The following is a 16,422-nucleotide window of genomic DNA, read 5'->3' as shown; positions in this document are numbered from 1 at the left end:
AGGCTGTTATTGTTCTGATTGGTTGATACCTCTGTAAGTAAAACACATGTAAATAAGTAGAACCATCAAACACAAATCAGGTTGTTATTGTTCTGATTGGTTGATGTCTCTGTAAGTAAAACACATGTAAACAAGTAGAACCATCAAACACAATTCAGGCTGTTATTGTTCTGATTGGTTGATACCTCTGTAAGTAAAACACATGTAAACAAGTAGAACCATCAAACACAATTCAGGCTGTTATTGTTCTGATTGGTTGATACCTCTGTAAGTAAAACACATGTAAACAAGTAGAACCATCAAACACAAATCAGGTTGTTATTGTTCTGATTGGTTGATGTATCTGTAAGTAAAACACATGTAAACAAGTAGAACCATCAAACACAAATCAGGCTGTTATTGTTCTGATTGGTTGATACCTCTGTAAGTAAAACACATGTAAACAAGGAGAACCATCAAACACAAATCAGGTTGTTATTGTTCTGATTGGTTGATGTATCTGTAAGTAAAACACATGTAAACAAGTAGAACCATCAAACACAAATCAGGCTGTTATTGTTCTGATTGGTTGATACCTCAGTAAGTAAAACACATGTAAATAAGTAGAACCATCAAACACAAATCAGGTTGTTATTGTTCTGATTGGTTGATGTCTCTGTAAGTAAAACACATGTAAATAAGTAGAACCATCAAACACAAATCAGGCTGTTATTGTTCTGATTGGTTGATGTATCTATAAGTAAAACACATGTAAATAAGTAGAACCACCAAACACAAATCAGGCTGTTATTGTTCTGATTGGTTGATACCTCTGTAAGTAAAACACATGTAAACAAGTAGAACCATCAAACACAAATCAGGTTGTTATTGTTCTGATTGGTTGATACCTCTGTAAGTAAAACACATGTAAACAAGTAAAACCACCAAACACAAATCAGGCTGTTATTGTTCTGATTGGTTGATACCTCTGTAAGTAAACACATGTACATAAGTAGAGCCATCAAACACAAATCAGGTTGTTATTGTTCTGATTGTTTGATACCTCTGTAAGTAAAACACATGTAAGCAAGTAGAACCATCAAACACAAATCAGGCTGTTATTGTTCTGATTGGTTGATACCTCTGTAAGTAAAACACATGTAAACAAGTAGAACCATCAAACACAAATCAGGCTGTTATTGTTCTGATTGGTTGATGTCTCTGTAAGTAAAACACATGTAAACAAGTAGAACCATGAAACACAAATCAGGTTGTTATTGTTCTGATTGGTTGATGTCTCTGTAAGTAAAACACATGTAAACAAGTAGAACCATCAAACACAAATGAGGCTGTTATTGTTCTTATTGGTTGATGTCTCTGTAAATAAAACACATGTAGACAAGTAGAACCATCAAACACAAATCAGGTTGTTATTGTTCTGATTGGTTGATGTCTCTGTAACTAAAACACATTTAGACAAGTAGAACCATCAAACACCAATCAGGCTGTTATTGTTCTGATTGGTTGATGTCTCGGTAAGTAAAACACATGTAAACAAGTAGAACTAACATACACAAATCAGGCTGTTATTGTTCTGATTGGTTGATGTCTCCGTAAGTAAAAAACATGTAAACAAGTAGAACCATCAAACACAAATCAGGCTGTTATTGTTCTGATTGGTTGATGTCTCTGTAAGTAAAACACATATAAATAAGTAGAACCATCAAACACAAATCAGGTTGTTATTGTTCTGATTGTTGACAAATCTCATCTTTACTTACAGGTCGTATTAAAGGTGAAACTTTGATTTACATGCAAGCGGGCAGTTGTATTTTTACCCTTATTCCAATCTTTGAGTTCTTTAATGACATCACTGTGTTTGAATTTAATGACGATTCCATAAAGGAACTGGAGAAATGGAAAAATTCTCATGACGACGCCTATGATTGGTCTCACGCATTCAAGTTTATTGCAGAACTGGAAGGCAAAGGGTAAGGTATATTTTCAATATTCAAGTTGCAGACCAGCTGTTCACAAGATTTTACATTCATCTGACACCCTGATTTAAAGCAGGATCCTATATGGCTATTTATAATATAGCAACTATAAAAAATAGATACAGCAGATTTCTCATGCTCGTTCATTTTAGTATCATGATCATATTGTGTTCTGATGACTTTAGTCAGCTTCCCAGGAGTTTCTGACTCTAAACACTAATTAGCTAACAATCTATTGAAACAAAATATAATTTACTATTACTCCTGGGAATTACTCTTTCTTACCAAGAGCTCCATAAACCCCTCCCACCGAACAGGTGCCTCAGTCTAACATACAGCCAACCAAAATGAGGTAGGGAAAGTAATAAGAACAAAAAATAAAAGAAGAAGATGTGCAAAAGAAAAAAAAATACATATGGTGGGGTCTTGTGGACTCTCACCACCATGAAAGAAATCAATTTATCAGGTAAGCATAAATTATGTTTTCTTTCATAAAGATGGTGAGAGTCCATGATCCTTTACTACTGGGAAATAATAACCAAGTTGTTGGGTCCACGAATAAGGAGACACAGAGGGTGGGATGTAAAAACACATTTTTTTAATGCACTTAAAATGTAATCAACAGGCAAAAATAAATCAAGCTGAGGGAACTCAGAGATAGATCTGCCGACAGCGTATGCTGTCGGCATTTATCGATGTCTGGCGGACATGATTCGCTACAGCTCATGCTCAGAGGTGTCAACATCATACTCTGTTTCTGCAAATTGCACCTTTTGTTTTTCTTTGACAGAGTGTCTGTCTTATTCTTTTGAAACACTCTTGGATGATTAAACAACTAGATAAACTAATTGTAACAAAGGATACAATCCAGTTTAAGCAAACGAACCAGTTCCACAATAGTATAATACCAGTTGGCTCTGCTAGAACAGAGGTTGTACATAAGTTAAAAAATGTTCCATATCATTCATACATTTAAACTTTAATGCGTATCCTACTCTGTATACGATTATAACCGAGGTTATATTATCACTCAAATGTTATAATAAGTATTAATTTTTCTTTAAGGTTCATTCACAGTACCTTATTGTATCAAACATATGCATAACAAAATTATCATACCCAAAATGATTGAGGTGTGTATGTGAAGTTGGTCATCACTAAAGTATATCACCATTATAAATAAAAGAGAGGAGAAAAGAATACATGTGACTTAAATGTTGAAGTTAGTTAAATAGAATTCAATGATTAGAATTTTTTAGAGTTACATAATAGGGCAACCACTAGTTAGAGTGACAAATACAATAAATTTAAAGTGCCATCTTAATTATTATACATAAGGTGAGCATAATATTCATCACTAAATGATGATTTATATTAGGGTAGTGTGTTCAAAATGAATGTAATAGTGCCTGTTATTTGTTACTAAGATTAAACAAGAGTATCAGTTAGTGCATTCTGAGCTGTATATTATGTGACAGTGTCGACGTGAGCAGTGCTGGAAAAGTGACATTACAATTATAATGGAGCCTATAGATTACTGAGTACTACTATGTAACAGTCAGCTATCTGAAGTTTGTGCTGATTCTAGATTTATTATTATTATATGCATATGATCCTTACTCTACAAGAGAAATAAATTCTCTTGTTATATATATTTACTATATTCTATACAATAAGTATCATGAAATGTTGTATAGGATGAGTATATTGTATGGCATGAGTGTTTGTATGCTTACATACAGAGTGATTGCCTTGAGTTATAATTATACTATAGATATACAAAGTAATTGTTGTAATCATTCATCCCATTTGGTTTGACTGTGTTCAGTGAATAAATCCACTTGAATTCCATTTTTAACAATACTTTTTCAATATTACCACCCCTGATGCCCAGGGATGCTTTTTGAATTACTGTATATTTCAAATCTTTGGTTAGGCTCTTGTGATGTGATAGAAAATGTTTGGCAACTAAAGTTATTTTTTTACCATTATTTAAATCTCTTTGTGCATTTTTGATATTATAAGCATGTTCAAGAATACGTGTTTTGACCTCCCTCGTCGTCATGCCAACATAGATCATTTGGCAAGAACAATAGAGTGCATACACTACTCCTATTGTTGTGCATGAGAAGTGAGAGGGTAATTTATATACTCTACCATTTCTTTCTGTTATGGTTTTAGTTTTCCACACAAACTTGCATGCTGAACAAGTGCCACAGGGATACATACCCAGATCTTTGTCTAGTTTCTTCCTAGATCTAACAAAATGACTAGATACTAGCTTATCTCTTAAGTTATGGGGTCTTTTAAATCCCAGGGATACTTTATCTCCAATGATGGTTTTTAAAGTTTCATCATTTTGTAAGATTTTCTAGTGGTCATTTATGATTTTAGTTATGTGTGTTATCTGGGGGTTGTAAGTGGTTATCAATCTCGGACAGGATTCTGCTTGAATTTTATCTTTTGATACTAATAATTCATCTCTACATATTGTCAGAGCCTTGTATTTCGCTCTTTTAACAGACTTTTTGCTGTACCCTCGCGAGATTAATCTTTGAGATAAATCGATACCTACTTTCATATAAATCTCGGTATTTGTACTATTCCGGCGAAGTCTCAAGAATTCACCGTAGGGTATCGCTTTTAGAGTGCTTGGTGAGTGTGCACTGGATTGATGTAGGAGAGTATTTGTTGCTGTCTCCTTTCTATAAATTGTGGTGTTAATGAGACCCTCATTGTTTTTGAATATCTTTAAATCTAGAAAACAGATCTCCTGTTGGCTTGCCGAGTAAGTCAGTTTTATGTTTAATTTGTTCTCATTCAATTTTGACATGAATATTTGTAATTCGTCAAGTGTACCTTCCCAGATAAATAGAACATCGTCTATAAATCTTAACCACAAAGGTATGTGTGTAGTATATGTTTGTAATTGATCAGAGAATACCCTGAAACGTTCCCAATGGCCCAGAAATAAGTTTGCATAAGTGGGCGCACAGGCAGTACCCATCGCGGTACCCTGTGTTTGAAGGTAGTATCTGTCATTGAATGTGAAGAAGTTGTGTGTCAGGATGAAATGAAGTAATTGGATTATGAAATCATTATGTGCTGCATTATCCAAATTGTTTGAGTTTAGATAGTATTTGATAGCTTCAATACCATCACTATGCTTGATATTAGTGTACAGAGATTCTATGTCTGCAGTAACTAGCCACATCTCATCTGTTAGTAGAATGTTCTGATTCTAGATCTTTAAATACAAAGCCACTGGGAGGATCAGAGATAATACTATGTGTGTATGCTGTGCTCCAATAAATAGAGAAATAGTTATATGTGCATATAATGATAACGGCTTCTTGAAGCCTCAAACTTTAAAAGTTAGCCCCCTTATTTTGTGCTGCTGCTTTATACAGGGATATTTACCTTCTTTAGCCACGCACAATACAGACGCTTATATCAGTCTCACGGTTCTGAATACGATACCTCTATGGATCCTGCAGCCACCAAAGAGGCGTAAGTAAATACAAAGGCAAAAATATAGTGGCGCTTACCAATCTTGGGGGTCCGAGTAACGAGCAGCGTTTCTTCAGCGTCAGCACAGGTCAAAAAATCCTTCCTCCTACTCCTGGTAAAAGCACCTCCGTCCAGGGCGCAAACAATACAAAGGAAAAACAAAGTACTTCCGGCATCACCTGATGCAAGGAGAAGCAAGCAGCCGGGATCACGTACTATGCTTAAAAAATAAATTTATTGGAAACACAGCATAAAAACAAAAGAGTCTCAGCTCAGAAGACAGCAGTCCAGGGTCACAGCTCGGCAAATGCAGACACGTTTCATGTGGGTCTACCACACTTGATCACTGCTGTTTTACTGCCGCTGCTGTGACATCTATTTAAAGAGAAACACATACCAACATTAAAAACAATCAATTAACCCCTTCCTGCCTTGATTCACACAATAGCTGTCACATAGTCCCCTATAAAGGGAAGTCTGATTTTTAGACTCTTACTATTGTAGTTATTTTACATAGTACTTTTAATTTTAGTAAAGTTTAAAAATATGCCTACTTTTTATTGTTTGTTACTCTTAGCCAATGTTAACAAAATCTTTTCAACTTAGTTAAATATTTTTCACAGATTATTTACCATGAATATTCCAAGAATTTTTTTATTTTTTTTAAATATTTGTGTTGTTTTGTAGGACGTATGGGTAATATGTAATGGGCAATATCACTACAAGTTTACATCACTTTCCTTATTTATTCCCAAGGGGAGTCTAGTGTTTAAAAGAAAAATCCATTGGACCTCCTTATAGTTGAGTCTGTACTCGTCTATGTTGGGGGACATGGTCTATTGCATGGTTAGATAACAATGATGCATCTCCTGAGTGCATAGATTTAAAGTGTTTAGACACAGGGGTAAGAGTATATGGGGTTTCAATGTCTTTTACGTGTTCTAGAGCTCTATCCTTAAGAAGGCGTTTTGTTTTGCCAACATGGTCTAGAAGTATAGTTCTATCTGGATTGTCTAAATAGTCCTTATAAATGAATAGTTTTCAGTACAAGGTCTCCCAGAGGAAGGACGTTTATTCAGGCCTTTTTTCAGTCAGTTTCGGTTCTGGTACCCATGGGAGTGTTTGCTCTTGTTCCTTTGTTGGGAAAGGGGAAAGGATTTTATTTAAATATTTTCTTTGTTCCAAAGAAGGAAGGAGCTTTCAGGCCAGTTTTGGTTCTAAGCTTTGAACTAGTTTCTCTGAGTTTTTTTTCTTTTGAATGGTTAGAAACTTGGACTATTCTGCTTTTTGTTCTTCAAGGTCTATTTATGTCATCAATAGATTTAAAGGATACTTACTTTCATGTTCCTATTTTTTGCAAACATTACTAGTCTAGAAGTAGACAGTAGTCATCTGTTTCTACATCCAGGGAAGTGGTCCCTTCAACTGGATGTTTTCCAAGAGATAGTTCTGATGGTCTCTTGAGTGAATAGCATACTTCCCAGATACTATCCAAGGTCCAGGGAACCTCAAAGAGATTTTGTGGAGGCTCTGGCAGCTCCATGGCAATTCAGCTAGCCTATGTTTTTCTTCCTCTAATTTTTCTTCTCAGAATGTTTTCCTTAATCAGGTAAGAGAAGTTAAACATAGAAACATAGAATTTGACGGTAGATAATAACCAAAAAGGCCCATCAAATCTACCCATATTACATGTTACTTTTTCCTTAGGATAGCCTTATGCGTGTCCCAGGCATTTTTTAAGTTACCAGTAATTCTGATTTTTTATGCAGATCTGGTTCAGATGTCTAGTTGCTCTCCATGGTCACTTCCTCTGAGTCCCGACCTTTTGTCTTGAGGTCTGTTTTTTGCATCAGGATCTTAAATCTCTTAGCTTGATGGCATGGAGATTGAACAGATTGTTTTCAAGCAGAGACGTTTTTTCTAAATCTATTATTGAGACGTTCATCCATGCCAGTTAGCCTGTGACTAAGAAGGTTTATCATAAGGTCTGGAAGACCTTTAATTCTTGGTATATTGATTATGTTTTATCATGGCATTCTTTTAGAATTTATAGGTTTTTGCATTTTTAGCAGGATAGTTTTGATGTGGGTTTATTTGCCAGTTCCTTTAAGGGTCATTTTTCTGATCTTTCAGTTTTTCTCCTCTAGAAGATTTTTAATATTCCTGTCATTCATGGCTTTATTTAAGCTTTAGCTAGAATAAATCCTGTTGTTAAGCCAATTTCTCCTCCCTGGAGTTTTATTTGGTATTGGACGTTTTGCAGACTCCTCCTTTTGAGTTTTGCATAAGTTGGACATTAAGATTTTTTTCTGGAGGTTTTTGGCTATATCTTCTGCCAGAAGAGTTTCTTAGTTGTTTGCTCCATCATATGGTCCTCCTTATCATATTTTTCTTCAGGATAAGGCAGTTTTTAGGACTAAATTTGTCTTTTTTCCTTAGGTTGTGTCTTTGGAATATTTTAGAGTGGAAATTGTTGTCCCTTCTTTATGTTCTAATCTAATCTTCTGCATTGATTATCTGTTAAAGTAAGATTGTCTGTTTAAGTAAGCAGTTAGCTAAACAGGTACATTTTTTAATTGTTTGCTGTGCAAGGGGTGGATTTTTTCCTACCCTTCTTTTTTTGTTTTGTTTCCTGTCTGGGTAATTAGGGGAGGTATTATTTTCACCTGTGTGGGTCTACCTAGACTTTAAATCTAGCACAGTAACTCTGTGAGTCTGTTTTGAGAGGGTCTGCTACCTTGATTATCTGTTAAAGTAAGATTGTCTGTTTAAGTAAGCAGTTAGCTAAACAAGGTAGTTAGGCAAACAAGGATTTGGAGTAACCGAGGGGAAATATAAGTATTTTATATTTTTAAGTTAAACCTTTTAGTAAGAATGTGTGAGAATCTCATCCAGTGTACAGCTTGCCACATGCTTGCATCACTGGAGCAGCCACTTCAGGAAAATGTGACCATATTGTCTCTTTAGAAACTTGTATTGGAGTTCTGGAGGAATGAATTGCAACACTGCATGAAATTCAAACACTTGAAAGGGAAATGGATAGGACTGAGCTGGTTGTTAATGGTTTTAGCAGTGGGAATTGGGAGGATTCAGATGAGGAGACTCCAGAATGTAGCTGGGTCACAGTTAGAGGGTGAAGTAAAGGTAAGCGGAAGAGGCAGGCCAGTTCTGAGCTGGTACACCCCAACAGATTTGCCAGATTAAGTGAAGATGTTGGGGATATCAGTTCAAGGGTGGCAGTGTCAGAGAGGGCTGCTTTGCCTAGTATAGTGAACAGTCCTTTAGTCATGGAAGAGGAGCATACTATGGAGGGCAGTCTTTCATGGAAGAGGGGCATACAAGTCAGGGCCTGAGGCAGTTGGTGGTAGGAGACTCTATTATTAGGACGGTTGATAGGGTAATTTGTCATCCAGACCCTTTAAATAGAACAGTTTGTTGTCTTCCAGGGGCTTGTGTTAGGCACATTGTGGAGCGTATTAATAGATTGTTAGAGGGATGTGGGTCTTGTAACAAACTGCTGTTTGTAACTGGCCCTTTAAATGGAAAATTGCCCTGCTTCCCTGCATTTTGGAGAAGCCTATTTGCCAGCCTCCTGCCACATGACTATGGCCCCTGGAAGATTGTGCCCCTGAGGACATATTGACTTTTGTTGGGTGTGTGTGGCCCTTTAAGAACCGTCTGGGGACATATTGTGACTTTGGTGAACAATGCCCCTTTAAGACTATGTCCCCAGACCTGTGAAATGACTTGTCCCTGGCTTTCTCCCACTTGGTTCAGTTTCATTGTGTGCCATTAAGTGCTATGTGACAGACCCTTCGGTCAGAACTACAGAGATAACTTTGTTCAGCTTCAAGAAGCATTCTAAATACAAGTTTGCTGGGATCAGCTCTAATTAAGTTTAGTGATAAACTTTCCCATTGTCTAATCAGACTTCTAGTAGTGATAAGGTGGACTGCATTGTTTTATTGTGTGTAAAATGTTATCTGCTGAAGTAATGTTGTGGCCTGTAAAAGGGAGTGTCTCTCTATCTAATATCAAATGTGTGATGGGGAATTTTATGCCTCCCCCTGAGAGTGTCCTGTTTGCATGTAACCTCAATAAAAAGCAGGCTGTGTGCTCCAGCACAAGAGACCTATTTCTGACCCTCTAACTTGCAGCTTTGACTCATGTTTGTAGGGGACAGCTTCAGCTATAATCACTACAGGGATTGCTATGCTTTTCATACTCCCTTAGCTACGGGGATTGCTACAGAAGGAAGAGGTTCACCTACTGGAGCCTGGTCGTAGGTCCAGGGCGCAGAGCAGACGGCGAGATACCAGCCCAGCAGTGGTGGTTCGCAGCAGTTAGAGTGTCCACGGTGCTGCTGCTCCTTTGGTGAGCGCTAGGAGCATCCTTTTCTACGGTCCAACTTCCAGCCAGCCTGGAGGCAACCGTAACAGGTCTGATCCTGCAGTTATGGTACATATTGGTACTAATGAAGGAATCAGCAGGAGATGGAGAGTCCTAAAAAAATAACTTCAGGGAGTTAGGTAGCAAGCTTAAAGCAAGGACCTCCAAAGTAATATTTTCTGAGATATTACCAGTGCCGTGTGTTAACTCAGTAAGGCAGAAGGAGCTAAGGTCTGTTAATTCATTATTAAAAAGATGGTGTAAAAATGAGGGGTTTGACTTTTTTGAGCACTGGGCTGACTTTTCACTTGGGTACAATTTTTACAGTAAGGATGGATTGCACCTGAATGACATGGGTGCAGGCGTATTGGGGGAAAGGATGGTAGCACATTTAGAGAATCTTTTAAACTAGGCAAAGGGGGGAGGGTCAGTTAGAACACAATAGAACAGATAGATCAGTCTGTGAATATGTCACTCCCTTAAAATCTCAAGGAAGGGATGACTTAAGAAATGTCACATTAGAAAGTATGGAGGAAAGCACAGCAAGTAGCAGCAGAAAGCACATGAAAATTAAATGTATGACAACAAATGCAAGAAGCTCTTAGTTGCAGAAGAGCACAATGATGTTATCAGTATAACTGAAACTTGGTGGGATGATTCCCATGACTGGGCAGTTAACTTAGAGGGGTATACTTTATTTAGGAGGAACAGGAATAATAAAAGGGGTGGAGGAATCTGCATATATATTAAACCTAACCTTAAACCTACAATAAGGGAAAATATTTATGATACAGGTGGGTTGAAAAAACCCTTTGGGTTGAAATAAAGAGTGACGGAAAAAATCCTAAAAAAAATATTACTTGGAACATGCTACAAGCCCCGCCAGCAGGTATCTCTATCAAAGTGAAGCATAGCAGGAAACAGAATTTCTAGCTGCTTGTCTGCAGAGGTTCTTGCCATGGGGAACTCTCCTGCTTCTGATTCAGATCAAACATTCTTCACACAGATGATCTATGGATCATTTATCAATCACCATGGAAAAATAATGTGAAATTGGTGCTAGGATCTGTTTGTGCAGGGTATTTATCAGCGGTAGTGAGGTGAGTGAATAACTCAGTTTACAGGACAGTGAGATAGTATGAGCCTTGGGGGTTTATCAGTATTGCACTATTGTGTACTGCCCACTCCTGTTGTCACTGTTGTTTAATCATTGCTGAGTGCTGCAAACTGTGTGATATTTTAGTAGTTAGCTCTGTGATCTGGGTGACAGTGAGCTGCTGCTAGTGAAGGGTTAATACACTGTGCTTATCTGGGTGACTGTGAGCTACTACTAGTGAAGGGTTAATAATACACATTGTACAGATCTGGGTGACAATGAGCTAATGCTAGTGAAGGGTTAATACACTGTACAGATCTGGGAGACAGTGAGCTGCTGCTAGTGAAGGGTTAATGCACTGTGCTGATCTGGGTGACAGTGAGCTACTGCTAGTGAAGGGTTAATAATACACATTGTACAGATCTGGGTGACAATGAGCTGATGCTAGTGAAGGGTTAATACACTGTACAGATCTGGGTGACAATGAGCTACTGCTAGTGAAGGGTTAATACACTGTGCTGATCTGGGTGACAATGAGCTGCTGGTAGTGAAGGGTTAATACACACTGTACAGATCTGGGTGACAATGAGCTGCTGGTAGTGAAGGGTTAATACACACTGTACAGATCTGGGTGACAGTGAGCTGCTGCTAGTGAAGGGTTAATACACTGTGCTAATCTGGGTGACAATGAACTGCTGCTAGTGAAGGGTTAATACACTGTACAGATCTGGGTGACAATGAGCTGCTGCTAGTGAAGGGTTAATAATACACATTGTACAGATCTGGGTGACAATTAGCTGCTGCTAGTAAAGGGTTAATATCAAACTGTACAGATCTGGGTGACAATGAGCAGATGCTAGTGAAGGGTTAATACACACTATACAGATCTGGGTGACAATAAGCTGATGCTAGTGAAGGGTTAATACACACAGTACAGATCTGTGTAACAATAAGTTGCTGCTAGTGAAGGGTTAATACACACTGTACAGATCTGGGTGATAATGAGCTGCTACTAGTGAAGGGTTAATACACTGTACAGATCTAGGTGACAATGAGCTGCTGCTAGTGAAGGGTTAATACACACTGTACAGATCTGGGTGATAATGAGCTGCTGCTAGTGAAGGGTTAATACACTGTACAGATCTGGGTGATAATGAGCTGCTGCTAGTGAAGGGTTAATACACACTGTACAGATCTGGGTGATAATGAGCTGCTGCTAGTGAAGGGTTAATACACACTGTACAGATCTGGGTAATAATGAGCTGCTGCTAGTGAAGGGTTAATACACTGTACATATCTGGGTGATAATAAGCTGCTGCTAGTGAAGGGTTAATACACACTGTACAGATCTGGGTGATAATGAGCTGCTGCTAGTGAAGGGTTAATACACAGTGTACAGATCTAATTGATAATGAGCGGCTGCTAGTGAAGGGTTAATACACTGTACAGATCTGTGTGATAATGAGCTGCTGCTAGTGAAGGGTTAATACACTGTACAGATCTGGGTGATAATGAGCTGCTGCTAGTGAAGGGTTAATACACACTGTACAGATCAGAGTGATAATGAGCTGCTACTAGTGAAGGGTTAATACACTGTACAGATCTGGGTGATAATGAGCTGCTGCTAGTGAAGGGTTAATACACTGTACAGATCTGGGTGATAATGAGCTGCTGCTAGTGAAGGGTTAATACACTGTACAGATCTGTGTTACAATCAGCTGCTGCTAGTGAAGAGTTAATACACACTGTACAGATCTGGGTGATAATGAGCTGCTGCTCGTGAAGGGTTAATACACTGTACAGATCTGTGTGACAATGAGCTGCTGCTAGTGAAGGGTTAATACACTGTACAGATCTGGGTGATAATGAGCTGCTGCTAGTGAAGGGTTAATACAATGTACAGATCTGGGTGATTATGAGCTGCTGCTAGTGAAGGGTTAATACACTGTACAGATCTGGGTGATAATGAGCTGCTGCTCATAAAGGGTTAATACACTGTACAGATCTGTGTGACAATGAGCTGCTGCTAGTGAAGGGTTAATACACTGTACAGATCTGGGTGACAATGAGCTGCTGCTAGTGAAGGGTTAATACACACTGTACGGATCTGGGTGTTAATGAGCTGCTGCTAGTGAAGGGTTAATACACTGTACATATCTGAGTGATAATGAGCTGCTGCTGGTGAAGGGTTAATACACTGTACAGATCTGGGTGATAATATGCTGCTGCTAGTGAAGGGTTAATACACACTGTACATATCTGGGTGTTAATGAGCTGCTGCTAGTGAAGGGTTAATACACACTGTACATATCTGGGTGATAATGAGCTGCTGCTAGTGAAGGGTTAATACACACTGTACAGATCTGGGTGTTAATGAGCTGCTGCTAGTGAAGGGTTAATAAACACTGTACAGATCTGGGTGATAATGAGCTGCTGCTAGTAAAGGGTTAATACACTGTACAGATCTGGGTGATAATGAGCTGCTGCTAGTGAAGGGTTAATACACCCTGTACAGATCTGGGTGACAATGAGCTGCTGCTAGTGAAGGGTTAATACACACTGTACAGATCTGGGTGTTAATGAGCTGCTGCTAGTGAAGGGTTAATACACTATACATATCTGGGTGATAATGAGCTGCTGCTGGTGAAGGGTTAATACACACTGTGCAGATCTGGGTGATGAGCTGCTGCTAGTGAAGGGTTAATACACACTGTACAGATCTGGGTGACAAAGAGCTGCTGCTAGTGAAGAATTAATACACACTGTACAGATCTGTGTAACAATGAGCTGCTGCTAGTGAAGGGTTAATACACACTGTACAGATCTGGGTGTTAATGAGCTGCTGCTAGTGAAGGGTTAATACACACTGTACAGATCTGGGTGTTAATGAGCTGCTGCTAGTGAAGGGTTAATACACTGTACAGATCTGGGTGATAATGAGCTGCTGCTAGTGAAGGGTTATTACACACTGTACAGATCTGGGTGACAAAGAGCTGCTGCTAGTGAAGAGTTAATACACACTGTACAGATCTGGGTGACAATGAGCTGCTGCTAGTGAAGGGTTAATACACACTGTACAGATCTGGGTGATGATGAGCTGCTGCTAGTGAAGGGTTAATACACTGTACAGATCTGGGTGACAATGAGCTGCTGCTAGTGAAGGGTTAATAATACACATTGTACAGATCTGGGTGACAATTAGCTGCTGCTAGTAAAGGGTTAATATCAAACTGTACAGATCTGGGTGACAATGAGCAGATGCTAGTGAAGGGTTAATACACACTATACAGATCTGGGTGACAATAAGCTGATGCTAGTGAAGGGTTAATACACACTGTACAGATCTGTGTAACAATAAGTTGCTGCTAGTGAAGGGTTAATACACACTGTACAGATCTGGGTGATAATGAGCTGCTACTAGTGAAGGGTTAATACACTGTACAGATCTAGGTGACAATGAGCTGCTGCTAGTGAAGGGTTAATACACACTGTACAGATCTGGGTTATAATGAGCTGCTGCTAGTGAAGGGTTAATACACACTGTACAGATCTGGGTGATAATGAGCTGCTGCTAGTGAAGGGTTAATACACACTGTACAGATCTGGGTGATAATGAGCTGCTGCTAGTGAAGGGTTAATACACACTGTACAGATCTGGGTGATAATAAGCTGCTGCTAGTGAAGGGTTAATACACACTGTACAGATCTGGGTGATAATGAGCTGCTGCTAGTGAAGGGTTAATACACACTGTACAGATCTAATTGATAATGAGCTGCTGCTAGTGAAGGGTTAATACACTGTACAGATCTGTGTGATAATGAGCTGCTGCTAGTGAAGGGTTAATACACTGTACAGATCTGGGTGATAATGAGCTGCTGCTAGTGAAGGGTTAATACACACTGTACAGATCTGGGTGATAATGAGCTGCTGCTCGTGAAGGGTTAATACACTGTACAGATCTGTGTGACAATGAGCTGCTGCTAGTGAAGGGTTAATACACTGTACAGATCTGGGTGATAATGAGCTGCTGCTAGTGAAGGGTTAATGCACTGTACAGATCTGGGTGATTATGAGCTGCTGCTAGTGAAGGGTTAATACACTGTACAGATCTGGGTGATAATGAGCTGCTGCTCATAAAGGGTTAATACACTGTACAGATCTGAGTGACAATGAGCTGCTGCTAGTGAAGGGTTAATACACTGTACAGATCTGGGTGACAATGAGCTGCTGCTAGTGAAGGGTTAATTCACACTGTACGGATCTGGGTGTTAATGAGCTGCTGCTAGTGAAGGGTTAATACACTGTACATATCTGAGTGATAATGAGCTGCTGCTGGTGAAGGGTTAATACACTGTACAGATCTGGGTGATAATATGCTGCTGCTAGTGAAGGGTTAATACACACTGTACATATCTGGGTGTTAATGAGCTGCTGCTAGTGAAGGGTTAATACACACTGTACATATCTAGGTGATAATGAGCTGCTGCTAGTGAAGGGTTAATACACACTGTACAGATCTGGGTGTTAATGAGCTGCTGCTAGTGAAGGGTTAATACACACTGTACAGATCTGGGTGATAATGAGCTGCTGCTAGTGAAGGGTTAATACACTGTACAGATCTGGGTGATAATGAGCTGCTGCTAGTGAAGGGTTAATACACCCTGTACAGATCTGGGTGACAATGAGCTGCTGCTAGTGAAGGGTTAATACACACTGTACAGATCTGGGTGTTAATGAGCTGCTGCTAGTGAAGGGTTAATACACTATACATATCTGGGTGATAATGAGCTGCTGCTGGTGAAGGGTTAATACACACTGTGCAGATCTGGGTGATGAGCTGCTGCTAGTGAAGGGTTAATACACACTGTACAGATCTGGGTGACAAAGAGCTGCTGCTAGTGAAGAATTAATACACACTGTACAGATCTGGGTGACAAAGAGCTGCTGCTAGTGAAGGGTTAATACACACTGTACAGATCTGGGTGACAATGAGCTGCTGCTAGTGAAGGGTTAATACACACTGTACAGATCTGTGTAACAATGAGCTGCTGCTAGTGAAGGGTTAATACACACTGTACAGATCTGGGTGTTAATGAGCTGCTGCTAGTGAAGGGTTAATACACACTGTACAGATCTGGGTGATACTGAGCTGCTGCTAGTGAAGGGTTATTACACACTGTACAGATCTGGGTGACAAAGAGCTGCTGCTAGTGAAGAGTTAATACACACTGTACAGATCTGGGTGACAATGAGCTGCTGCTAGTGAAGGGTTAATACACACTGTACAGATCTGGGTGATGATGAGCTGCTGCTAGTGAAGGGTTAATACACTGTACAGATCTGGGTGACAATGAGCTGCTGCTAGTAAAGAGTTAAAAACATTGTACAGATCTGGTTGATAATGAGCTGCTGCTAGTGAAGGGTTAATACACACTGTACAGATCTGGGTG

General features: G+C 39.2%; 1 protein-coding gene across 1 annotated transcript in view; it reads left to right on the top strand.

Annotated features, from left to right (window-relative positions):
• Positions 1 to 16,422, top strand: part of LOC128636752 (indolethylamine N-methyltransferase-like) — a 62,228-nt gene that overhangs the window by 16,672 nt on the left and 29,134 nt on the right. The window contains exon 2 of the mRNA XM_053689733.1: positions 1,763 to 1,970. Coding sequence (XP_053545708.1) covers positions 1,763 to 1,970 — 208 coding nt within the window. The remainder of the gene's footprint in view (positions 1 to 1,762; positions 1,971 to 16,422) is intronic.

This window comes from Bombina bombina, chromosome 7 (genome assembly GCF_027579735.1).
Source record: "Bombina bombina isolate aBomBom1 chromosome 7, aBomBom1.pri, whole genome shotgun sequence".
NCBI lineage: Eukaryota > Metazoa > Chordata > Amphibia > Anura > Bombinatoridae > Bombina > Bombina bombina.
The sequence above is the reverse complement of the archived record's forward strand: the minus strand, read 5'-3'. Positions and strand labels throughout refer to the sequence as shown.